This window comes from Mandrillus leucophaeus, unplaced genomic scaffold (assembly GCF_000951045.1).
Source record: "Mandrillus leucophaeus isolate KB7577 unplaced genomic scaffold, Mleu.le_1.0 Scaffold449, whole genome shotgun sequence".
Taxonomy (NCBI): Eukaryota; Metazoa; Chordata; class Mammalia; order Primates; family Cercopithecidae; genus Mandrillus; species Mandrillus leucophaeus.
The window spans coordinates 974748-1001320 of record NW_012104798.1 but is presented as its reverse complement, the minus strand read 5'-3'; the positions used below and the strand labels follow the sequence as shown (position 1 = coordinate 1001320).

The window sequence follows — 26573 nt, the reverse complement described above, 5'->3', positions numbered from 1 at the left end:
CCCAGAGAGGTTAGTTGACTGTCCAGAGATCTTAAGATTATTTATTGGCAGAGCTAGAGCTAGGATTTATACTTTCCAGTTGGGTGATTTTTCTACTATGTGTTACCTATAAGAAGTTTCAGAGTTTATTAACATTACAGCTGGTATTGTATAGCAAATAGGCTGGATTCTTAGGAATTACACAGTCGGGTACAGGAGTTGAGCTGTGCTTTCATCAGACAGCTAGCAAACAGCATTATTTGTTCCTTCAAGCAATATTTATTGAGTGCCTGCCATGGCCAGAGCACGTGGTAATAATACCATCTTACGATTTTGTAGTCTTTTATAGCTATTCACCTTCACTTATTTCATCTTCTTAGTGAAATGACCCAAGCTCAATTGCCATAGAATTCAGAGAATTAACAATTACACAGGTCAGGATGAATTTTACAAGAGAAGATGGGATTTGAGCTGGATTGCTAAGATATTTGTACTTACCAAACAGATCATCAGATATTTTAAGTTGAGTGGGAGATTGGGGTCAGAATCGCCAGATCTCCACTGCTTTTCAAATATCAATCTAATTAAATATTTATTCTCAAGCTTTCTTTTGACAGTGCGCTTTTGCTTTAATTTGGTTTAAAATTCAAGCATTAGAATATGTAGGTATAGTTGCAGCACCTGCTAATTCCCTACGATGTCTTTTTGAAAAAGGAAAAAATAAATTTGATTCTATTTTGCATTATATTTTAGTTTACAACCCTAGGCAAAAACCCAGTGTTATTCCATTTTCACTTTATACAAAACTTTACATTATATTTTATTCAACCAAACACTGTAGGTAAGTTGTTTTTAGTCTTCATATCAATGATACACTCACAATTTAATTTGGCAAATTGAAAACACATCACTTACATAATAAATATCATTTCTTAGAGAAATTAGCTAGTAAGGAAAGTTTTCCAGAACTGCTCATCTGCTGAGCAGATTTCACAGTACTTTGTGCATGGTAAGTATAAGATAAAGTATTAGTAAGACTTAATTGAAACCATTAAAAGAAAGTGAGTCTGTCTGCAAAAAGACTAATCCTTAATTAAATATCTCCTCTCATTATCAACTAGATTAGACACCCTTAAAAGTGCATTTTGCCGCATTATGGACTAACTAATTTGGAAACCCACTGTTTTCGGTTGTAATTTGCGAGCTCGTTTCATAGCTATGTGTATGTAGGTTAGCAGAAAACAGGTTAAGTCAGTGTGTGTGCTGTTACTCCCGACTTACAAATGATTGCACATTGTGGGAAAGGTAGCTGCGGAAAGAAAATAGACTTAAAAATCAAATGATGTGAAGCTGCTAAAGAAGATCTCTACTGACAAATGTTGTTTAGACAAGTTATACTATGTTACTTCAACTTCATTTTCTTATTACTAAGCTAACAGAGCTGGTTTTACTTTTATTGCTTTATTATATACCTCATAAATCTCCCAAATTGCTTTGAGATATTTTTAGACTATGATACGCCATAACCAGTATTTTCAAACATGCATCTTACATAGCCAGCTATGGGCTCCTAAACAGTGTATTTTGTATTCTTTGCTTCTTCCTCCCTCCTTGTCAGATAATAGAGTTGAAGGAATGTGATAGGTTTTATTGATAATACAAACTAAGGAATTCTTATTTAAATTTTTTTCTTTCTGTTTTGAAACTCAGTCTGAGGAGCAAAAGAAAGACAAAAATGTTGGGCATAATGTAACTCCAAGCTCTAATGGTCTTGAAAAGTAGTATTTGGAGAGAAGAGAATATAAAATAGCTCTTAGACAGCCACTATGGTGGATGTGTGGTTCTCTTATCTTTCACTTTGATTTCTTTTTTCAGATAAATAATTCAGAGTGTTTCAAAGCATTTCTTCTTTCTTTTAATGCTTGGCACTTCAACGGCTCTGCTCACATTAACATTGATGGAAGTTCTCTTCTCGGGCCTTGTCCATCTCTTTGAGAATGTATATGGCCACTTAGAGTCCATTTAACTTCAGACTTGTTGTTTACTTTGCTTTGTTATGATTTAGCATTAAAACCAACTGGCTGCAAAGCAAGCATGCTTATGCAGTGAGCTCATTTTATTTCTTAATTCATACATGCAGAGCTGAAAGTCTGTTTGCTACTCTTAGAGGCTATATACTCCCATTTGTTTTAATTCGTCCGCTCTCCAGCAACTCTCAAACCCTGATTTTGCATTTTCAGACAAAACCTTTGGCATTCAGTAATGCCACATTCCCTTGGGTGTTTTTAATTAACCTTACTTCAAATCCTAATAGCTTTGAAATAGAAAAGTGGATAATTAATACAGACTAAACCATAAAAATTTTTATAGAATTACAAAGATGTATATAGAGAATTATTTTAAAAACCAGCCATTTATAGAACATGCATTATATATAAAAACTATACTAATTAATTTACAGATAGTTGTGTTTAATCTTTAAATAAACCTGTGAGGTGGAATTATATACATGTTAAAGATGAGGAAAAGAACACTTACAGAGATTAAGTAATTTAGTCAATATTATATATACTTTATGCTAAGTGAAATAAGCCAGACATAGTAAGACAAATACCGGATGATCTCACTTATGTGTGGAATTTTAAAAAGTCAAACTTACAGAAAAAGAGAGTAGAAGGGTGGTTACCAGGAATTGGGGTGGGGAAAATGGGAGGATGTTGGTCAGTGGCACAAATTTTCAGTTACAAGATGAATAATAAGTTCTAGAGACCTAATATCACAGCATGGTCACTATAGTTAATAATACTGTATTATATACTTGAAATTTGCCCACAAAGCAGATCTGAAATATTTTCACCACAAAAGGAAAAGGGTAACTATGGGAGGTGATAGATATGTTAATTAGCTTGACTGTAGTAATTATTTCACAATGTATATATGTATAAAACATCACCATGTACATCTTTAAAACATAAAGATTTTATTTTTCAATTATACCTTAATAAATCTGGAATAAAATAAAGTTCATAAGGTACAATTAAGAATGAAGCCAGGGTACAAATGCAGTTCTGTAAAGCCTGAATTCTGCAAAACCTGAATTCTGCAGAGCTAAGTTTTGGTTTTCTCATATATACACATATATATATACTCATATATATACACATATACATACACATATACATATATACACACATACATATGTGTGTGTATATTTGTGTATACATATATACACATGTACATATATACACACATATACATGTACACATGTATACACATACACATGTATGTATGTGTGTATATGTACATGTGTATATGTGTGTATACATATATACACGTACATATATACACACATATACGTGTACACGTGTATACACATACACGTGTGTGTGTGTGTATATGTACATGTGTATATATGTGTGTATATATGAGGAAACTAACTTAGCTGTGAAGAATTCAGGCTTTGCCGTTATGTGTATATATGTGTATATATATGTATATGTATGTGTGTGTATATGTGTGCATATATATATATAAAATCAGTGAACCCTCTCTTAAATCAAAAACACTCTTGGAAGCCAATGTGTAAGCCTAATAAATCACAACAAGAGAGTGTTGAGGAAAAGGTGGAGGGTAGAAGGAGGCTTCCAGAAGCCCCCTCCTCATTGATGGCCATACCTGTAGGGATTCCATGGTCCCCTGTAGGTCCACAATGCAGTTTGAAAACTGCTGCACGTGCCACACTGCCTTTCTCCATGCAGCTATAAAGTCCTGAATCCTTGGTGTCATAACTAGAGATCCCAGTGGTCAGCACTGGAGAAGTACAGGTTTAAAGGGAGCCTCTGGAATTAATTATCCAACAGCATAGTGCAGTGGTTAGAGATACAAGCTTTCTTGTCAGATTGTTTGAGTTCGATTCCTGGCTGTGGCACTTAGAAGTTGAGTGTTTGGGGGCAAAGTGCGTCACCTCTTTGTTCCTTAGTCTCCTCACCTGTAGAGCGGACGAAATAATACCACTAATGTCACAGGACTGTGGAGAGGTTTCAGTGAATCCATAGATGCCACATGGTTAGAGCAGGGCCAGAGGAAGTGCTCGGTGAGTGTCAGCTGTATTATTACTCCCGGTTCTTCACCATCAATGCAGCCAAGACCCTTTACCACCATGGTGAACAGGCTGAAAACTGTCCATGGGATCAGCCCCGTGAATTTTCTACCAGTTCTTCTATCCTAACCCATTATATCAGTCCTGTTCTTCCATAATGAGTATCTGGATTCATCGTGAATTAGGGTATTTAATATTAATATATTTGCTTTACTTAAAATAATACCTTGTTCTGATGTGTCTAGTCTCTATTGTAAAATTAAAAATGTTAATCATGTTTTAAAATATGTTTAATATTCCCAGTACATTTTACAACATAGCAGTTTTATAATCTCAATGAGCAAATGAATTAGGCCAAACTGAAAATATAAGGCACCGTAAGCAAACAAAATGGGGAGAAAGAAAGGATGGAAGAGGGAGGAGAGGGAGTGGGAGGGAGTGACCCTGCTACAATTATCCTGTTGTTATTTGGACTGTGGATATTCACTATCATCAAGGAGATAAAAATCACTATTTCTGTGGTAGATCACAGTGATAGAACATGGAATATACTGCAGAACAGTTCAATTTTCTAGGTATCCATTAACGTGGGGGCTCTATGAGCCTATTCTAAATAAGTATTTTAAAGATGGTGCCATGTGTCTAGATAAAATGCATTGTTTACTTATTTTGGCTCAGTTGGGTTTGAAACCATTACCTGCTTGTTCCAACAGATGTGACTGCACACCAGGGTACATAGGTGAGCACTGCGACATTGATTTTGATGACTGCCAAGACAACAAGTGTAAAAACGGAGCCCACTGCACGGATGCAGTGAACGGCTATACGTGCATATGCCCTGAAGGTTACAGGTAAAAGCAGAAATGAGTAAGACCTAGTGTTCAATAAGACCTAGCACAACAAGGTGACTATAGTCAGTAATAGCGTAAGTGTACATCTTAAAATAACTAAAAGAGTATAACTGGATTGTTTGTAACGCAAGGATAAATACTTGAGGGGATGGATACCCCGTTTTACATGATGTGATTATTATGCATTACATGCCTGTATCAAAATACCTCATGTACCCCATAAATATATACACTTACTAGGTACCCATAAAAATTAAAATAAAAAAATTTTAAGACAAGAAAAGTAGACATTATAGAAGCAAAGAGTAGAATGAGGATTACCAGGGAGGAGGACAGAGGGATGGTATTTGGGGAGATGTTGGTCAAAGGGTCCAGAGAGTCATTTAGACAGGATGAGTAAGTTTGGAATATCTATTGAACAGCACAGTGATGATTTTGATTAATAGTTAAGAATACTTGAAAACTGGAAAAACAAGGAAGTGCACATATATAGTATACAGTTAGGTCATACAGCTCTCAATTCAGATTGGCAATTAAGTAAAATCGTATTAACATATTTTTTTTCTCCTTCTTCTTCAGTGGCTTGTTCTGTGAGTTTTCTCCGCCCATGGTCCTCCCTCGTACCAGCCCCTGTGATAATTTTGATTGTCAGAATGGAGCTCAGTGCATTGTCAGAATAAATGAGCCAATATGTCAGTGTTTGCCTGGCTATCAGGGAGAAAAGTGTGAAAAATTGGTCAGTGTGAATTTCATAAACAAAGAGTCTTATCTTCAGATTCCTTCGGCCAAGGTTCGGCCTCAGACGAACATCACACTTCAGGTAAGAGATCTCTCTCTATGGAGAGTTGATCTGATCTGAAAATTCAACTTCAGAGAATAAACATTTGTGGTAGCTTGTGAATGATTGACAGTATATCTTACATAGACAGTTAAAAACAGAAAATGCTCCTTGTGTGGACAGCGTTAGTAATTATTCTCTTTCACATTTGTATTTTCAAGACAAAATGAAAACCAAATATTTTTATTTATTCATTACTTGATAAGCAGACAGTAATAAAAAAATATGTCTCTTTGTTTTGTGCTCAGATAAAAACATTTTATTCATTTGCTTTTATGGCTCTGCAGTTCAGCCTCTGCACAGGGGGAGGCTTTTCTTAGGGAATCTGCAGCTAGGAGGGGTGCAGTCAAGAAAGAACACCTGGATTCAACCACCAGCACTTTTTTTTTTTTTTTTTTTGGTGGGGGGGATGGAGTCTTGCTCTGTCACCTAGGCTGGAGTTCAGTGGCACGATATCGGCTCACTGCAACCTCCGACCCCCAGGTTCAAGCGATTCTCCTGCCTCAGCCTCCCGAGTAGCTGGGATGACAGGCGTGCACCACCATGTCTGGCTAATTTTTTTGTATTTTTTAGTAGAGACAGAGTTTCCCCATGTTGGCCAGGATGGTCTCGAACTCCTAAACTCATGTGATCTACCCACCTCAGCGTTCCAAAGTGCTGGGATTACAGGCGTGAGCCACCGCGCTTGGCCAACCAGCACCTTTTAACTCTTCACCCAGAACTTTGAAGACTTGACATGAAATTAACAAACTCAAATTTTAAGTCTTTCCACCAACTCATTGTGTACCTTTGAGCAAGTCATTCAGATCCCTATCGAAAAAGCTGCACTAGATTAAGGATAATAAATATAGTGTACATGGGACAAATTAGGTCTACATATTTGTTTTATCTGATAAGCAAAATCATTTAATATATTTTCAATTCAAATAACTTTAGTCAGCTTCCTGTAAATGCCACCCCTGTTTTGGTTTACCCTGATACTCTAGTGAGGGACAGGGGGTCCTTCTGAAGTCAGGAAGAAGAGAATCCTGGAAGGCATGAGTCCCTGCCTTCCAGTGTTTGCCCCACCAAATTGTTTTGAGAACCACACAGTGATGTTGGGGCTTAAGTCTTAACTTAATTAATCCTTTAAAAGCCAAAATGGGCCAAAGAGCAAGATAAAAACAAAGACTTCCCCCTCCACATGGCATAACTGTGAAAAATTTGTGTTTTTTTTTTTAATATGGGATATAAAAATCCATCTTTGACAATGTGGTCATTTTTCACAGATGCTATAAATAAAGCTTATAACAGGAGCAAAAGGAGTGGTTTAGCAAAAATCTCCAGCAAAGAAAGTTCTAAGCACATCCAACATGTTTACTTGCGGATTTCTTCTTGTTCTTTTTAAGTTTCTTTATGGATTTATTTGCAACAAAGCAATTTAAGAACAAGTCACCTTTCAAGTAACAATTTCAGCATTATTTTCTCATAGCCATCTGGAAAACCTAAACCAGAGTAAAACCTCTTCACCTCACTTAGCAGTCTCTTTCTGATGAAATACGTCTGGTTGCCTACACATCCTAGTAATGCCAGGGTTACTTTCTACTAGATTGCCACAGATGAAGACAGCGGCATCCTCCTGTATAAGGGTGACAAGGACCATATCGCGGTAGAACTCTATCGGGGGCGTGTTCGTGCCAGCTACGACACCGGCTCCCACCCGGCTTCTGCCATTTACAGGTGAAGATCTCTCAGTTACGGGTAAAGGTGAAAAAACATTGCTTAATGAAGAACTGCGTCTCCTCTATTATTTTGTTATGGGGAGGAGAGAGACTAAGTTGGCTCCAGCAGGTCTTAGGATGAGGGTATTAGTGAGAAACCCGGCAGGAACGGAGGGCATGCTCAAACTGGAGAGTTTGAGGAGGGATTTGTAAGGGGACTGCTATGTCCAAAGAGGTGACTGGGATAGTACAGTAACCTGGAGCTGGAAACAAGGGATGCAGGGAAGTGTTGCTACCCATCCACCTGAAGGATCAAGAGGAGGGAGCGGTTATGGAAACTCACGCTCTGTAAAGGCTTTGTAGAGAGGTTTGCCTGCCAGAAGCTGGGACCTTTACTAGAAGTTTGCAGTAAGCTCCCACGGAAACAACCAGCTTTTGAAATACACAACCTCACTCTCTTTCCTCCCAACAATCTCCTGTCTGTGTTCCCCACTGGCCACACTGCATGCCGGGAAAGAAGGAATCTATAGACTCTAGTAATGTAGCTTGCACATGAGCCTCCCAGGACTCAGAGTTGGGTAAAGAAAGTTGGAAGGGAGGTCCAGAGAATCAAATGAAGATATCCAGCACTGTGAGTGACTTCAGGCTGCCATTCATACCTCACAGATATATTGAGCGCTTACTATGTGCCGGACCTATCCCAAGCTTTAAGGAACAAAGCCCTGGCTCATTTGGAACTTACACAGAATAAGCAAATGGATTCATACAGTGTTGTCATAGGGAATCTTGACCATTCATTATGGAAGTTTTCTAGTGATTAATGATATTAATAATATACTGGAGATGTGAAATGGGTGGTGGTTGTGGTGTATAGTTTTTAGTCCTTATTGCATAAGACTATCAGAACCCCTCTGTTGGAACCCAACACCAATTCCCTAACATCCTGCAGACTATTTAGCTAGTTAATTTTTTCACATGTAGAAATTCACCCTTTAGAGAAGGGGCCACAAACTCCTAAGTAGTCAGTTTTTCCAGATAAGTATCATAAATGATTAAACAGTTCAAGTGTAAGAAAATAATATGCTCTCACCCTTTTATTCTGTAAAAGATCTAATTTTTTACATAAGTATTATTTTATTATAAATAGCCTTGATGTTGGCAATATAAAATAAGTGGTTGTGACTGGAATGAACCAATAGTAACTATTTGTCAAAACAGGATTGCATCTACTCAGTTCTCCGTGGGGAAAATATGGACTTAGGTTTTGCCAGACTCTTGGTTTTTCAGGAAAAAGGCAGAAATCTGGGGGGTTTTTAATATAAATTTTCTCTCCTTTAGATATCCGTGTGCATTTTTAATACTATATATGATGAACAAAACATATCTGTAGGTCAAACACACTTGGCAACAAATAAATAGGCATTGATTATGACGTAAAGTGGAGACACTGGCCTGCATGTTATTGGTACTCTCATATGTATGTATCAATGTGCTTCAAAAGACTTCACATCTTATTTGATGCTTCATAGTAGTTCTGGGAAAGTACATGCCACTTGTAGCCATGAATGGAATTTGATATCCACCACTTGTGAATATTTGGAGCATGGAAACAAACACATAATTGTTGATTTCCAAGTTGAATACAATACTTATTTTATCTCCAAATGGTGATGAATTAGTGCCAAGATTTTAGATATTATGAGGCCTTAAATTTTCTTGCCTCAATGTGTTTCGGCCCATAGAAAGATTTCAGAAATTTGTGGTTCATTGTTTTATTTATTTTTTAATTTATTTTATGTAATGACGCAGCACAGAACTCTCAGAAGCCATAGTAAAGGTTTTTGGTTTGGCTTATTAAAGCTAGATTCATATCACATATGCCAAAATATTTCTAAATACTTTGTAGAAGCCCAAGTGATTACATCCAAACAAGGACCTACCATCACTAGTTTTTTTTGAGTTTATGCTCATTGCCATTTCACCTAATAAAGAATGGAATGTATCTTATGACATTTATCAAAGGACTGTTATGTTGCATATTCTTTATTAGGAGCTACAAGCCTATGTTTCTGCTGGCAGATCATCTAATAGAGATACAAAATGTGAGGCCTAGAGCAAATATAGCTTTAATTTAATTATTGCCTTTTGGCTTATCACCAAAAAATTTTCTTGATTTTCCAATCAAGAAAAACTATGACCTTATTTTTTAATAAGAGGCAATAATTACCAAGAATTCAGATATATAGATGTGTATATTTTATTAATATATTAAATATAGAATGTTATGTTTACATTAAGAAAATTAATATAAGTAAAAAGGAGGAAAGGAAGGAAGCAATGAAGAAAAAAGAAGGAAGACAGGAAGGAAATGGAAGGAAGAACAAGTATCAAAGGAGATAAATATGAGCACTTATAATTTCATGTATTTGCACAAAGAAAAACTAGACATAGACAAGAAGAAATAGAAACAAGACTTCTGCATGAATACCATTTTATATCCATTTGATTTTTGAGCCATTTCAATGTCATTACCACTCAAAAATCAAATTGAAATAATAGAAATAGCAGCTGCTCTGGAGATAGTCTGGCTTGATTCCAGTCCGGCTCTGTTATCAACTAACTGTGCGTCTTAGACAGATTGCTTCAGCTCCTTGGGCCTCATCTGGCAAATGGGGATAACAAATAATAGTCTCCTTTTAGTGAGATTATGGTAAAAATTGTATGACATGATAAATGTAAAATATTTGCAATGATGTTTGGTAAACCGTAAACAATGATGGCTACTGGTATCACAAATTCAGGATGTTCAAAACTGAGTTTATTTCATTTGCTTCACCCAAACCTGTGTTCCCATCGCATTCCTTCTGGCATCGAAATGCATCACAGGTGCAATGGATCTACTCTTAATCCTCTCCTTTCCTTTACCTTCAATTTGCAGTTTTTCCTAACTCTTAACTATGATACGGCTAATTTTTTGACCTTTTTTCAAATGCCAGAAAATGCCAAGCAAGGTAACCTCTGTCCTGGGCCAGGCCTTTACTACAGTGTAAAATCTTTGATGAAAGATAGTACTTCTCCATCCCCTGTAGTAAAATCTATCAACAACAGTGTTGCAATCAGCTGTCCCATAAGTGGCTAATAAAATTCTGTCTGGGTGAAGTACATTTTCAAATTTTGATTTGTTTCCACTTAAGTTCAGTTTTATTGTCATAATTCTATGTTATATAAAATTTACTTTGGTAGAACATTGTTTTCTAAATTTTGCATTATTTAGTATATTATTGTTGGGTCTTGCACTTGGAAATAATTTTATACCTCAGGTGCATCTTTTTTTTTTTTTTTTTTTTTGAGACGGAGTCTCGCTCTGTCGCCCAGGCTGGAGTGCCACTAGTGGCCGGATCTCAGCTTACTGCAAGCTCCGCCTCCTGGGTTCATGCCATTCTCCTGCCTCAGCCTCCCAAGTAGCTGGGACTACAGGCGCCCGCCACCTCGCCTGGCTAGTGTTTTGTATTTTTTTTAGTAGAGACGGGGTTTCACCGTGTTAGCCAGAATGGTCTTGATCTCCTGACCTTGTGATCCGCCCGTCTCAGTCTCCCAAAGTGCTGGGATTACAGGCTTGAGCCACTGCGCCTGGCCTGGTGCATCATTTCAATTGCCTGGTTAATTCTCCACATTGAAGAAAATTGATTTTATTTTAGCAAAATGAAATCTGATAAAATGAGGGGAAAGTAATAATATGTTGTTATTTCTATAGGATATTTTTGGTTAAAAAAATTATTTTATATGTCAACTATTGTTTCACATAAATCAGTATGAAGAGAATCATTTTATGAAATTATGTCTAGACTGGTCATTTGTTGCCCTTCAAAAAGACTTTCTTTTAATCTAGATAAGGGGAAATATTTTTTACAAAAGTTATTAATAAAAAATATGTGCTTCTTTCTTTAAATTCAAACTAATGTCATTTCCCAAAGCAGACAGCCTCTTTGAAAACACAGCCAACTATGTTCAAAGTTAAAAGACACTGGTTAACATAGCTTGAAGTGTGTTTAAGAAAACTCAAGATGTAGTAATTATTCTTTTAGCAGTAGAAATAGAGTAGTATGCACATTTTCTCGTCTTATCTCTTACATCCGAATAGAAGATCATGGCTTCTTGTAGACATACCTGCTATTAACAGCATCAAGCATACAGGCAGTAGTGTAGAATGGTTGTTTTCAAAAGTCTGTGTTGGAATCACCTGAAAGATATGTTAAAATACAGGTTGTTGGGCACCACTCCTAGTTTCTGATTCTGTAGGTCTTAGCTAGGCCTGAAATTTTGCATTTTTAACAAGTTTCCAGGATATCTTGTACTCCAGGGACTACACTTTGAGAACCCCTTGTGTAAAAGGAATACATACTTTGCGAGCTGATTGTCTGCATCTCTTCCCATATCCAAGTTCTACAACATCATGCTTGATGCTCACAATGAAATCAGCCATGTTGGGAGTATTTCCACCACAAAAATCAGCAAAGCCTACAAATCCGGGTTTCTGTTCTTGTTTTTTTTTTTTTTTTTTTAACAGTACCAGCTGTTAAACATTTGCCAACAACCTGCTGCCTAAAGGGCTGTAACCAGCAACATAGATGAAATTAGCTGCCTAACAAGGGAATGGATTTGGAGTATGGCACACGGGCCTAATCTTTACAGCACTTAGAGAATAGCATAAAGAGGGACTTAGCAATTGTATCAGTCCATTTTCACACTGATGATAAAGACATACCCAAGACTGGGTAATTTATAAAGAAAAAGAGGTTTGATAGACTCACAGTTTCACATGGCTAGGGAGGCCTCACGATCATAGCAGAAGGTGAAAGGAATGGCTTACATGTCTTACATGGTGGCAGACAAGAGAGAATTGAGAACAAAGCAAGAAGGGAAAACTCCAATAAAACCATCACATCTCGTGAGACTCACTCACTACCATGATAGCAGTATGGGGAAAACCACCCCCATAATTCACTTATATCCCACTCGGTCCCTCCCACAACATGGGGAATTATGGGAACTACAATTCAAGATGAGATTTGGGTGGGGACACAGCCAAACCATGTCAGTAATAGTGCCATGAATAAATGGAAAAAGGAATAGCAGCCTAAATTTAAGCAGTAGGTCCTCAGAGAGGGCTGGAGTATTAAATTTTTATTCTCAAGTAGGTTAATAATGTGCTGTCTTTCAAAGTGACTTTCTTTTCATCTAGAAAAACAAACTTTTTTTAAATGAAAGTTATTCTTGAAAAATATATGCTTCTTTTAGATTCAAATTAATGTCATTTTCCAAACCAGGCAGCTTCTTTGGAAACCCAGCTAACTACTGTGTAAAAATAAGAAAATCAGACGAACCACCTTACTGGTGTGCAAGTTTTCATATTTAGGCAACCTGCTCAAATTCAGGGGACTTTCTCTTACCTACTGTTACATTTGGTTGGCTACATACACTCTGGACTGTGCAGTTTACGGGCTTACATTTCAACAAAAATACAAAAGAAACTCAACAAAGATGATCTCTGTGTCTGAGAAGCTCAGTCTCATTGGGGAGACAGACAGTAGACAGAATCTATATGGTATTCTTGTTTCCAAGATGTTTATTCAGCCATTCTTGATATGCCATATGTAAAGGTCCCCCTGTTTAACTAGCTTATAACCTTGGGCAAATTGCTTCGTTTCTTTGTGCTTCATTTTCGTTATCTCAATAAATGCAATTAGATCTGCTTTTCTTGTTTGGTTATGAGAACTGAATGAATGTAAAGCACCTGGCATCGTGCTTGGCACAGAGTGGGCTCATGATAGTGAGTAGTGCTGGTGACTCATGGATACTCTTCCTGCTCAGATATCCGGATACAGAAGAATAAATACCCAAGTGGGAATTTTATAGCCTGACATCTCACTCTACGGTATGTTCAAGTTTAGAGAAGCCTTTCTAGTTTAGAGAATTTTATTCATATTAATCTGTTTTAAAAGTACTGATTAAAATATTACTTGAAAAACTATTTTCTAAAGCTTTCTTTTGAAAAATTCTTATATCTTTTTTTTTTTTTTTGAGACAGAGTCTCGCTCTGTCGCCCAGGCTGGAGTGCAGTGGCACGATCTTGGCTCATTGCAAGCTCCACCTCCCGGGTTCACGCCATTCTCCTTCCTCAGCCTCCCGAGTAGCTGGGACTACAGGCGCCCGCCACCGCGCCTGGCTATTTTTTGTATTTTTAGTAGAGACAGAGTTTCACCATGTTAGCCAGGATGGTCTCCATCTCCTGACCTCGTGATCCGCCCACCTCAGCCTCTCAAAGTGCTGGGATTACAGGCGTGAGCCACTGCACTCAGCTCAGACACTTTTAAAATTTTAAGGCAAGAAGTTGAAGCACACATAAGGAAAAACAATCTGTTTATTAAACTACAGAAATACATTATGTTTATCATTGTTAATGTATTGTGTGTAAGCAAAGTAGAGAAAGAAAATCAGAGACATTTTAAAATCGCTCTTTTAGGCCCCAAAGTTCTGAATTATTTTTCTGCAGCAGACTACAGACAGTGGGGTGACTGCTTTGTTTTCATGTATCCACTTCCAGTATATAAATTCAAGAAAACAAATCTCAGGGAATAGGTGAGCGTAGTAAAACTAAACCTCATAGTAATAGTAATAACTGCAATTCAAATTCCCAGTGGAAAGGCTCAAAGTTAAGTGGTTTGCTTGGAGTTTTTGTGAGTCATAAAATATATTGTTCCCTAGGGAGTGGTGAAAGAGAGTTTATCAATACTTATCAGAACCCAGAAGGATGCCATGCGTTGCATGTGGATACGTAGGAGACAGCTGCTACAGATTGAAAAGTGGATTATGGCTTTATAGCTCAGGCAGTCTTACTATGTAGCAACTAGTGTGTTGATCACTGCTTTTATTCTATTTTATTTTATTTATTTTTTCAGACAGAGTTTCACTTTGTTGCCCAGGCTGGACTGCAGTGGCACTGTCTCAGCTCACTGCAACCTCTGCCTCCGGGGTTCAAGCAATCCTCGTGCCTCAGCCTCCTGTGCAGCTGGGATTACAGGCGCCCACCACCATGCCCAGCTGATTTTGTTTATATTTTAGTAGAGACAAGATTTCACCATATTGCCCAGGCTGGTCTCGAACTCCTGAGCTCAAGCCATCTGCCCATCTTGGCCTCCCAAAGTGCTAGGATTACAGGTGTGAGCCACCGCTCCTGGCCCACTGCTTTAATTTTAAACGAATGTGTAAACAAAGGATTCCTGGACATCCCCCAGTTTATCTCATGCTAGAAAAGACAGCATGAAACACCAAGTTAGAATGTTATTAACTCTGAAAAATTCTCTTTAGGTCCCATGTGTAAAATATATCTTAAAAAACAAATTGACCAGTCGTGGTGGTTTACATCTGTAATCTCAGCACTTTGGGAGGCGAAGCCAGGAAGATCGCTTGAGGCCAGCCTGGGAAACCCAGCAAGACCCTGTCTCTACAGAAAAATTTAAAAAGTAGCTGGGCATGGTGGCATGCAGCTGTGGTCCTAGCTGCTTAGGAAGCTGAGGCAGCAGGATCACTTAAGTCCAGGAGGCTGAGGCTGCAGTGAGTCATCATTATGTCACCGTACTCCAGCCTGGCTGACAGAGCGAGACTCTGTCTCAAAAAAGAAGGAATCTAAAATCATGAACTTCACTATGCTTACCTGTTAAAAGGTCAAGATGAGACTTCATTTAATTCCAGGGAGATATAAACAGAATTAATCTCAGTGATAAGTCTTGTGAAGTTCTGGTGTGATCAGATTAGACATTTAAAGCTTTTAGGGAGAGAAAAGTGTAGTCAGTCTGAATCTCACTCATAATTGTGAAAATAAAATCCAAACTCAGTTTTTAAATCCATATAATTTCTATGCATTCTTCAAAGGCTCGTTGTGAGATTATTACTTTTATTAACAATTCAGTGTTTTTTAGTAAATGAATCAAGTTTGCTATCATACAAAGTTATTTACTGTAGAACTTTATTATTCCCAGGCTATTTGGGACAGAAATTGTATATTAAAAGCTTGTTAGTGGTGAAAACACATGCCATTTGTCTAGGAATAGGTATTCCTCAGGTTTTCGATTATAAAAGTAGTACATAATAATTAGGAGCACATACACTTGAGCCAGACAACCTGGCTTCAGAACTATTTAGCCACTAACTAGATGTGTCACCTTGGATGTCCTAAGTGCCCACCTCTTGTTGTGAAGCTTACGTGAGGTAATACTTGCAAAGTTCTTAGTACCTGGCCCTTAGTATGTGATATATAATCCTTTGCTCTTATTATTTGCACTTCTCTTAAAAGGAAGAAAAATCACCTAAGGTCACACTAACCAAAGATGACATGTCTAATGAGAGCTAGGACAAGCTGAGCAAGATTTATCTCTCAGCATTATCCTTGACGATACTGCCACTGAAAATTCCAACTATGTTTTATAAAATGAATTTTCAGAGGTCTTGTCTTAAACATGCTTGAAGTGTAATGATTACCTATAGATATCATCTAGGAGTATTGCTAAAAACAATTGATATATGTTATTCGTAATGCATCTCCCTTATATTTACTTACCACATATTTTCAGATATAAATAATACATGGCCAATACTTTAAATTAGCTTACAATTAGCAAGAGTTTAAGACATGTACTTCAAAAAAGAAGAAAAAGGAACAGAGGAGGGAATAAAAGAGCAATAAGTAAAGTGAGTTGATGATGAAACTACCTACCTCCAAGTTCCAGCTGCATTCGGGTGTTTAAAACTGTAAAGTGTGTTAACTTAAACCACACAATTGTACTGCATCAGACACCGTCATTGATGATGACATGCCTGAACTGACTGTCTAAGACCAATATGTGACCAAGAATCCATTCCTTGGTAATATATGCATCTTTTCTTTGCAGTTTTAAAGAGAAAATGGGGACCTCATTACTAATATTTATCAAGGTTGATGTTGATAGGACAGCCATATAAAACTACTTGGAAAGTTGTGTGTAACCTCAAAGTAAAAAGGAATTGGCTTCTACTCTATGTCTGTCTTTATTTTAATGTTTTACTTTAAAACTTTTAGTAACTTGAACAAGATATGCCCCCAAAGAAGTTATTACATTTCTGCCAGCCTTTAACATTATCCTACAATTAATATTTAAAACAAAGCTAAATTAAATTCTTTCATCAAGAAGATTCAGAAATAGGGTTGAATTATTTGTATCATGATGATCATGGTTGGGTGGGGGACCGATATGATAGTGATGGTGATACTAATATCTAACATTCATTTTCGCTATGCTGGGTATCTTTCAGTCATTTTACATAATCCTCAAATTAACCATGGAAGGCAGAAATATTTATTAGCATTTACTGAAGAGAAAACTGAAATATATTAGTAATAAAGTAACTTATCTAAATCAAACACTTCATAAATGCAGGACCAGGATTCAAATCCAGGATTATCTGACTACAGAGTCTATATGCTTAACCATTAGCTGATGTTACTACTTGGCATACCCTCTTAGGAGAGAGTCATATTTAAAACCACTAATGGATGGTGTGCAACTTTACTTAGAAAATAATTTTCTGGTCTATTTTTTTCTCTGCCAATTGTATAGATGTTAAGTGTTAGGATAATTAAAAGTGTAAAAGGCAAAAATATTGATTGACATATCTAACATTTAATTTTATAAAGTTGTTATCTGAGACAGGCTATCAAAGATTCCTGCACACGTGGACTCTTCTAACCACTTAAACAGAAAGAATGTCAAATGTTTTCACATTTCTGCAGAACGATTTCTCTTGTTCTCAAATCAAAAAAACATTTTGTTATCTGTCAGCATACAGTGGAATATGATTAGACTCCAGTGGTGAAAGCCATGCAGAAATATGTTAATGCATTTTTCTATCATTCCCTAGACTCTGCCATTTTACAAATTTAAATATCAGTGCCCAGAAGTTTAATCAATCATCTTGCATACAGAGTATTAAGTATTCACATTTAGTAATAATCTATCACATGCTCCCATGTTTCCATGTTGGAGCCTTTTTCAGTCTCTCCAGTATCCCAGCATGTTAGATCTTTAATCATCACCATTAATTTTTTGATCCCAACTTCCGTTATGCCATATTTTTCCTATATAGCGAAAGGTAAGAATGTTCTTAACACCACACTGTGTATTGGTCCTATTTCTTCTTTGGTCTTGTTTCATTGGTCTGGTTTGTTTTTTTGCCTGCTGTCACACCAGCGTTAGATATGCAACTACACTTTAAAAACCATGTAACACATATTTACTAATTGCACTCAACTTCATCTTATTTGTTAATTCTCATTTTCCATTTAACTTTCTTCATCTTTTTGTCTTTATTCACTTCATCAATTTCTATAAGCCCTTGAAAGGTTTTTAGAAGGTGACAGTAATAATTGTTAGACCTGGCCCTTGAAAATTATAGAAAAGAATCTAGAGAGCCATTGTCATTGCAGTATTTCCTAGATATCACTATGTTAAGCATTTTATTTAATCTGTTATTCCCGTGTCTCCCCTGAGCATAAATATCTTCACAGAAATATCAGTTGATGAAAATGCACAGAAAGTAAGAGGATATTATTAACCAATTTCAAAAAGTACTGAGATCCCACCAAGTTGGTTCTCCTTGCATTTGCGTGTATGTTTGATTCTGATAAGTCATAATATACAGTTTTTTTAAGAGCAGAAGCCAGCAGTTGCCTAAGGTCAGTGTGTTAGAGTGTTTTTAACACCGGCCTAGGTTCCTTGTCTTTTCAGTACAATTTGAAGTAATAGTATCTTGGTAAATGGAACTTTTATGGCAGTTAAAAGCAAATGTATAAATTATCCTTTGGAATTGCTACATATTGAGAGAATGTGGCTGGATGATGATGAAATGCAGTTATTTCTACTTCTCATCATAAAAGAACAAACTTACTTTGTATTCAGTTCCTGAGAAGCTGAAATCAATCACATCTCCTTGAAAATACCTATTTTTGAAAAAAATTCAACTACTGGTCTCCATCTTCAGTAGTGTTAGATTGCCGTCTCTTTTCCCAAGGAGTGCTTATTAAAGTTTGTATTTTAACTGCCTTGCTGTAAAAGAAAAGGGAAAAATCAGCCAATTTTTTGTTTCCGTTGTAGTGTGGAGACAATCAATGATGGAAACTTCCACATCGTGGAACTACTCGCCCTGGATCAGAGTCTCTCTTTGTCCGTGGATGGTGGGAGCCCCAAAATCATCACCAACTTGTCAAAGCAGTCCACTCTGAATTTTGACTCTCCACTCTACGTAGGAGGTAAGCTGTTTTCCAAGTTCAGTTGGTCCTCAAACCCTGTGATTCTCATCTCGGATGAATTCTGAAGTTTATTAATGCCTAGTGCATCCGTATTTGTCATTGACCAATAGTGATCAATCCTTGAAAGATGGATGGCAAAGACAGAACAGAAAGATCTCTAGGTGGGTATTCAGGGATCATTTTATAATCCCATCTCTGGTTCTAAGTAAACGTGTCATCTGGATAGAGAAGGACATTAATTAATATTTCTTTTGTATCAGTCACATGCTGGGTGATTTATACATTATATAATTTAATCTTATATTTGATCTGGTCTATGGAAAAGGCAAGTTGGTTACAGGTTAAATCATACAATCAAGAAAATGATAAAACAAGCTCAATGCAAACTGGGGAGTAGATAAGCCCACCCCAGCTCCCTTAAGGAGGCAGACCTTATCAGCTCAGTCAAATGTTGCCGTGCTGGAGCTTCTAGTTGCTAATTCGTGTGGATGATAGGATAAGTATCACTGTAATCCAGTGACTGAATGAATGAATGAACAAATTAAATGTACAAATTGTATTGGAATAACAAGAAATAGTTCTGTTCCACCAAGACCTTAAGGTGAATGAACAAGAGAGAGGGTTGGAAAGGTAGGTTAGGACTTGAAATCATAGAGTGAAGACCCTGGGCTTTATTTTTAAGTGTAAAGAAGGCAGATCAGTGAATAAATGAGGGACAGAAATATAAGCAAAGTTCTGTAGGAGCCCATCGGAGAGGACCTGCAGAGGAGGGAGGTCCCAATCTTGCCTCTATTTGGAGGAACAAAAATAAACTGGAGGCATAGAAGTTCAAAATTCTGGTAAAGGAGCAAGAAAGCAGTTAATGCTGAATTGAGAAGCATTGGATTAAATTACGTTGAATTTATTTGAATTGACTGATAAAACTAACTTACAGATGAATAAGTAAAACTTTGAACAGGTTAGTGTACAATTTTATCACCATGACAGATATTTTCATGAGTTTCACATCATTTTCTGAAAAATAATAACCTATGCTACACCATGATCTCAACCACTCAGAGCCTTCTTTTTAGTGCCTCTAAGTCTAGGGCATTTCTGTTTTAATAATTTCAGTAGTAGACAATCTTAACACTTTGACAGAGTTGGATTGTTTTAGAAACAGTTCCAAGTCTTTGGTTCAATTCTGTAAATATTTATTGAGTACTTAACCACATACTAGGAACTAAGTAAATGGATACATAAAGGATACAAAGTTGAAGAAGCAAAGTCCATTCTACTCCCTAAAAAGTCAGGAATGCAGAAGCATCATCAAGTAACTACCACGCATTATCAATAAAGTATTGCATAGTGAGTCTACTCAGCGAGTTGACTGGTCTAATTGCTTCACAGCGGAGACTCTCATTACAAAGCAAGTCATCCATTCTTGCCAGCATTCCAGTTAACAGGGTTGCTTTTAGGTGGGTGAAGCCAAGTCACAAGTGTACCTTTGATTTGAGACAAAATAAATTATATTTATTGAGTCCATGCTATGTGCCCAGCACAGTGCTTGTTTTATAGCCTTAATCTGCAGAGACCTTAGGAAGTAGATATGATTTTCTCTGTTTTGTATTCCCTGAAGAGCAATCTCAAGGATTTTATATAACTTGGCCAAGTTCACAAAGCTATTATGTAGTAGACACCTCATTTAAGTCCAGGTCCGCCTGACTCCAGAGCCACCTGCATTGCCATTCACTTCTTAACATAAAGCAGAAAGGGAGCATATCTAAGTGTTGTGGCCTTTTGTTGTTTATTTATGGACTTTTCATTCACTTGATTTTATTATGCTTTCATTAGAATCCACTTCATTAAACCTTTCAAAGCCCCTTTAGAATGGAGTACAAAACAAATTTTAAAAATAAAGAGGGCTGGACATGGTGGCTCACACCCATAATCTCAGCACTTTGGGAGGCTGAGGAGGGAGGATCACGTGAGCCCGGGAGGCTGAGACTGCAGTGAGCCATGACTGCACCATTGCAGTACAGCCTGGGAAACAGAGTCAGACACTATCTCAAGATAAAAAAGAAAATACAGGATGAGACTGTTTAAGTCAGAACATTCCTCCTTCCCCAGTCCCCAGCCCAGAAAAAAAAAAAAAAAGAAGAAAAAAAGTTTTAAATTCCAGAATGAAAAGTATTTATCCTTCTGAAGGTCGAGGGTCTGGAAGAATTCAAACAGCACCTCTGTGCACCCAGGCCTCAAGGAAACCACTTTCATCCCAGTTTCACTGCCAGAGATCACCATGGGCCCACTTTCTCCCCGCTTAGAGTGCGGTCTCAAGGGTGACTCAGATTTTCAAAGCACAAGGAACCTGTAACACCACAGCCTTGAATGCTGTATGGCAAAGGCATGAGAAACAGAGGGAGAAAAGGAGAGCAAGGTAACTAGGTTCCCTTTCAAAGTGGTGACTACAGCCGGGCGTGGTGGCTCACACCCGTAATCCCAGCACTTTGGGGCCGAGGCAGGCGGATCACGAGGTCAGGAGATCGAGACCATCCTGGTTAACACGGCGAAACCTCGTCTCTACTAAAAATACAAAAAATTAGCCAGGCGTGGTGGCAGGCACCTGTAGTCCCAGCTACTTGGGAGGCTGAGGCAGGAGAATGACATGAACCTGGTAGGTGGAGCTTGCAGTAAGCTGAGATCGTGCCACCGCACTCCAGCCTGGGCTACAATGGGAGACTCCATCTCAAAAAATATACATATATATACATATATACACACACACGTATATATACACATATATACACACATATATATACACATATATACACACACATATATATACACATATATATACATATATATATATATATATAGTGACTACAATGAGATACCGTCTCACACCAGTGAGAATGGCTATTATTAAAAAGTCAAAAAATAACAACTGCTGGCAAGGTTGTGGAGAAAAAGGAACACTTATACCACTGTTGGTGGAAATGTAAATTAATTCAGCCATTGTGGAAAACAGTGTGGCGATTCCTCAAAGGCCTAAAAATAGAGCTACCATTCAACCCAGCAATCCCACGACTGAGCATATAGCCAAAGGAATCTCGATCATTCTATCATAAAGACACAGGCATGCATATATTCATTGCAGCACTGTTCACAATGGTAAAGACATAGAATCAACCTAAATGCCCATCAGTTCTAGACTGGATAAAGAAAATGTGGTATATATACACCATGAAATACCATGCAGCCACAAAAAAGAATTGAGCTGATGCCCTTGGCAGGAACATGGATGGAGCTGGAGGCCATTATCGATAACAGACTAACACAGGAACAGAAAACACATACCGCATGTTCTCACCTGTAAGTGGGAGCCAAATGACGAGAACACATGGACACAGAGAGGGGAGCAACACACACTGGGGCCTATCAGAGGGCGGAGGGTGGGAGGAGGGAGAGGATCAGGAAAAATCACTAATGGACATTAAGCTTAATTCCTGGGTGCTGAAATAGTCTGTACAACAAAGCCCTCGTGACATGGGTTTACCCAGTTTGTTATACGGTAACACATATACACTGTTGGTGGGAGTGTAACCCTCATATACTCCTGAACTTAAGATAAAAATAAAAAAAAAAAAAAAAAACCGGGGTGCTACCCAAGAAAGACTGCCTGAAGGTGTTGCCTCAGCATCTGGGGAGAGGCAGCCCCTTGGTGAGTATATGGAGAGGCAGCTTCATCTACCCTTGGGTTATCAACTACCCAGGATATGTGCTTTACTTGACACAATTTTTTTTTTTTCTGAGGTGGAGTTTCGCTCTTGTTGCCCAGTCTAGAGTGCAATGGCTCAATTTTGGCTCACTGCAACCTCCACCTCCTGAGTTCAAGTGATTCTCCTGCCTCAGCCTCCCAAGTAGCTGGGATTATAGGCGCCTGCCACCACACCTAGCTAATTTTTTAAATATTTTTAGTAGAGACAGGGTTTCATCATGTTGGACAGGCTGGTCTCAAACTCCTGACATCATGTGATCCACCCACGTCAGCCTCCCAAAGTGCTGGGATTACATGAATGAGCCACTGCACTTGGCCGACACAAAATAATTTAATTTTCATGTTTTTTTTTTTTTTTTTTTTTGTCTATAGTCCAACTGAACCCTTATTACCTAATGGGGAAAAAAAATCAAGAAATAAGCCCCATGCATGGAAATCCATGTATATGCGACATATGCCCTCCTTGTGCTGCCACAGGACAGAGGACCTAGGCTTGATACTTGGTCTCTTTATTGACATTTTGAGGCCTGTAGAAATAAGGCTACAAGCTGTTTGCTGAGTTATCTGTTGGTTGATTGACTGATTGAATGACTTCCAACTAGGTCCATGGCATAGAGGAAAGGCTTAAAAAAATTCATGGATCTGGCTGGGCGTGGTGGTTCATGCCTGTAATCCCACCACTTTGGGAGGCCGAGGGGGGTGGATCACCTGAGGTCGGGAGTTTGAGACCAGCCTGACCAATATGGAGAAACCCCATCTCTACTAAAATTATAAAATTAGCTGGGCATGGTGGCGCATGCCTGTAATCCCAGCTTCTCGGGAGACTGAGGCAGGAGAATCACTTGAACCCGGGAGGCGAGGGTTGTGGTGAGCCGAGATCGTGTCATTGCACTCCAGCCTGGGCAACAAGAGTGAAACTCCATCTCAAAAAAAAAAAAAAAAAATTCACGGATCTACTTCTGTTTGTCAATGAAGACCTAGTTTCCTAGCTAGCATGTGAAAAGATTGACTCAGAATAATTCTTGATTTTATGATAGCCTATTGAAAGTCAAATATATGTATGATGTCTAAACATTTTCATTTACAGATTACTTTAGCCAAAGCTGGGCTTTTTCTAATTGTTAACTTTGGAACAAAAAGGAACAGATTTACTAATTGTTTCTCTGTGCTGTGGAACTTTGCCAATCTGTATTTATTCTTGACGTGCACATATGCGTGTTGGGCCTATATCAAAATGAGCTATTAAAAATAGTTTTGGAAGCAGTTCATTTTTAACCACTGAATAAAGGACCATAAATGTGTGGTCATTAAAGTCCTTATGATGGATGGATGTGGTTAAATTAGAAAAACTGACCCCAGGGCAAGGAATTTTCTGTCACCAGTCCTCTCCTGGAAATGGTAAGTCTCATCCTTTTGGCCCTGCTCTAGAAAGCAACCCACAGCAAGAGGGACATGACTAGACACCTGTACTCACAGAACTTCACAGCCAAGAGACTTCATTCAGTACCTGTCAGAGTGTAACCATGGACTACCTGAATCACCTGAGCTGCATGTAGATATTTAGATTTCTGCACCTCTCCTGTTCCAACAGCGTCAGAACCTCAGAAGGGGGAGAGAGTGGAGCCTGCAAAACTGCCTTTGAGCATGCACTGCTGTTGGTTCTTACGTATGACAAACTTAGGACAGCTTCTCTGGTCGATATGCTCATGGTATATAGATGACAATGCTAAGCCCCAGAGAGAAGAAACAACTGCTACAAGTGCACACAGAACCAGAAATCCTTACCCTCTACCCTAGTGGTTTCATACAGCTAGCTCTTTGACTTTGGTGGCTGCTTTGAATGCCAATGGATGAGTCATTTCCTATGAATGGGAAAGGAGAAGGTGGCATAAGTTCGGACTCACAGTGTGCTACAGTTCTTGGTCTTTATAACCAACAAACCCCCTAAAGAGTGAGAAACTGGGTCTTCCTCAGCCTAGAACTTCCAGCCACTAGTCCAGAGTTTAGGCACAGCTAAAGCATAACTGGGGGGTTGTGGGGAGGTGGTAGTGGTGTCGCCAGCACTCTGAAAGCCTCCAGCACCCTCCCCACTTCCCTGGATGGGTGCCTCCTGCAGGATGCCTTCCAGGGACTAAGGGTCTGGCTTAGGCCATGGAAAGATTCTTCTGTTTTGCCAAAATGAGTGTTACCAGATGACTGTCGCTAGTGGAATGTATATATACAAAGATTGCAAATACTCTGTTTTTGAAGGGATTTCTTTTTTATTTCTGATTTCTTGGACTATGAAGTCTTCACTCTCAATTAGCAAGAAAGAAAAAATGATGTGAATGAGGTGCTGTCCTGAAAAGAATCAGGAGTGAGTTTATGGCATTGACATCGTTGACCAACCTCAGGGGCGCTGCCAGGAGCGAGCTGGATTCGTTGCCAACTTAGAATGTGGCAGGGCTGGGGTGAATGGTCACTGTGAACCCCAGTTCTCAGCCCCTGAGACCTGGTGGACCTACCCCTGATTCCAGAGATAGAGGAGGTTCTTCTCATCAGCCTAACTCTAACCTGAACTCGCTGGGTCACCTTGAGCATGTTGCCAGGGCTTTCTGAGCCCTAGCCCCTTGTCTTTAAGATAAGGAGTAGAATTAGAGCACTACAAACTGAGCTTTATGGAGCTCCAGACTTCCAGGAGTGTGTGCCTGGAGGTGGGGGGTGGAGGACAAACGGAGAGGGAGCATTCCCTTCCCCAGTCTTGCCTTTAAGGACAGTAGCTCTGCCTCTAGGTTTTATACATTTGTGTACGTATAAAGTTTTCTTTGAAGCAAATTTTAAAAGTTAAAGATTAACCACCAGTGAACTAGGTATTTTATTCTAGTTGTGGATTAGAATTCCCTGGAGCGTCTTCCAATACAGAACAAAACAAAAACACACATCTCTTCTCCACTTCACTTCCCTACCACCCTGTCCAAATATCCTGCCGTAATAGGTTGGCAGTGAGGTCCTAAGCATCAGTATTTCTGGGTAGCAAATGGCTGAGAAATCCCCAGAGAGCCTGACCTCTGACCCGGTGTTCCTCCCCAGGCATGCCAGGGAAGAGCAACGTGGCATCTCTGCGCCAGGCCCCTGGGCAGAACGGAACCAGCTTCCACGGCTGCATCCGGAACCTTTACATCAACAGCGAGCTGCAGGACTTCCAGAAGGTGCCGATGCAAACAGGCATTTTGCCTGGCTGTGAGCCATGCCACAAGAAGGTGTGTGCCCATGGCACATGCCAGCCCAGCAGCCAGGCAGGCTTCACCTGCGAGTGCCAGGAAGGATGGATGGGGCCCCTCTGTGACCAACGGACCAATGACCCTTGCCTTGGAAATAAGTAAGTTCCTGCTGCTTGGTAGTTGAGCACACACCTGAAAGCCTCAAAGTCAAACCCAAGGAAGGAAGGAAGGAAAGAAGGAGGGGAGGGGAGAGGAGGGGAGGGGAGGGAAGGTTCATTAGGCATTAGCACTCTGTCCCTCGTATTTTCTCAATCATCCTCCATTCTTACATCACCTCCGTTCATTCTTACCTCCTCTGCTGAATGCATTCCCACTCCTGTGTTCCTCCTCCCTGTAGATGCGTACATGGCACCTGCTTGCCCATCAATGCATTCTCCTACAGCTGTAAGTGCTTGGAGGGCCATGGAGGCGTCCTCTGTGACGAAGAGGAGGATCTGTTTAACCCGTGCCAGGCGATCAAGTGCAAGCATGGGAAGTGCAGGCTTTCAGGCCTGGGGCAGCCCTACTGTGAATGCAGCAGCGGATACACGGGGGACAGCTGCGATCGAGGTAAGCCAGCCCCACCGGCTACCTCGCTCATGGCAAAGCAAGAGGGGTACCACGTCTTTGAAAAGAGAGAGAGAAAAGGTGGGAAAAAAAAAAAAAAAAAACAGGAGCAACAGAATGATAGGAGTGATAGGAGAGATAGGAGTGATAGGAGAGATAGGAGTGATAGGAGAGATAGGAGTGATAGGAGAGATAGGAGTGA

The 26573-nt window shown here is 39.0% G+C and overlaps 1 protein-coding gene across 4 annotated transcripts in view; it reads left to right on the top strand.

Moving 5' to 3' along the window:
- SLIT2 (slit homolog 2 (Drosophila)) overlaps window positions 1–26573 on the top strand; it is a 362556-nt gene that overhangs the window by 333057 nt on the left and 2926 nt on the right. For all 4 annotated transcript variants that reach the window (XM_011994270.1, XM_011994268.1, XM_011994269.1 and 1 more), the window contains 6 exons: window positions 4792–4929; window positions 5509–5749; window positions 7356–7486; window positions 18654–18808; window positions 25635–25923; window positions 26163–26374. In XM_011994270.1, the coding sequence (XP_011849660.1) occupies window positions 4792–4929; window positions 5509–5749; window positions 7356–7486; window positions 18654–18808; window positions 25635–25923; window positions 26163–26374 (1166 nt within the window). The remainder of the gene's footprint in view (window positions 1–4791; window positions 4930–5508; window positions 5750–7355; window positions 7487–18653; window positions 18809–25634; window positions 25924–26162; window positions 26375–26573) is intronic.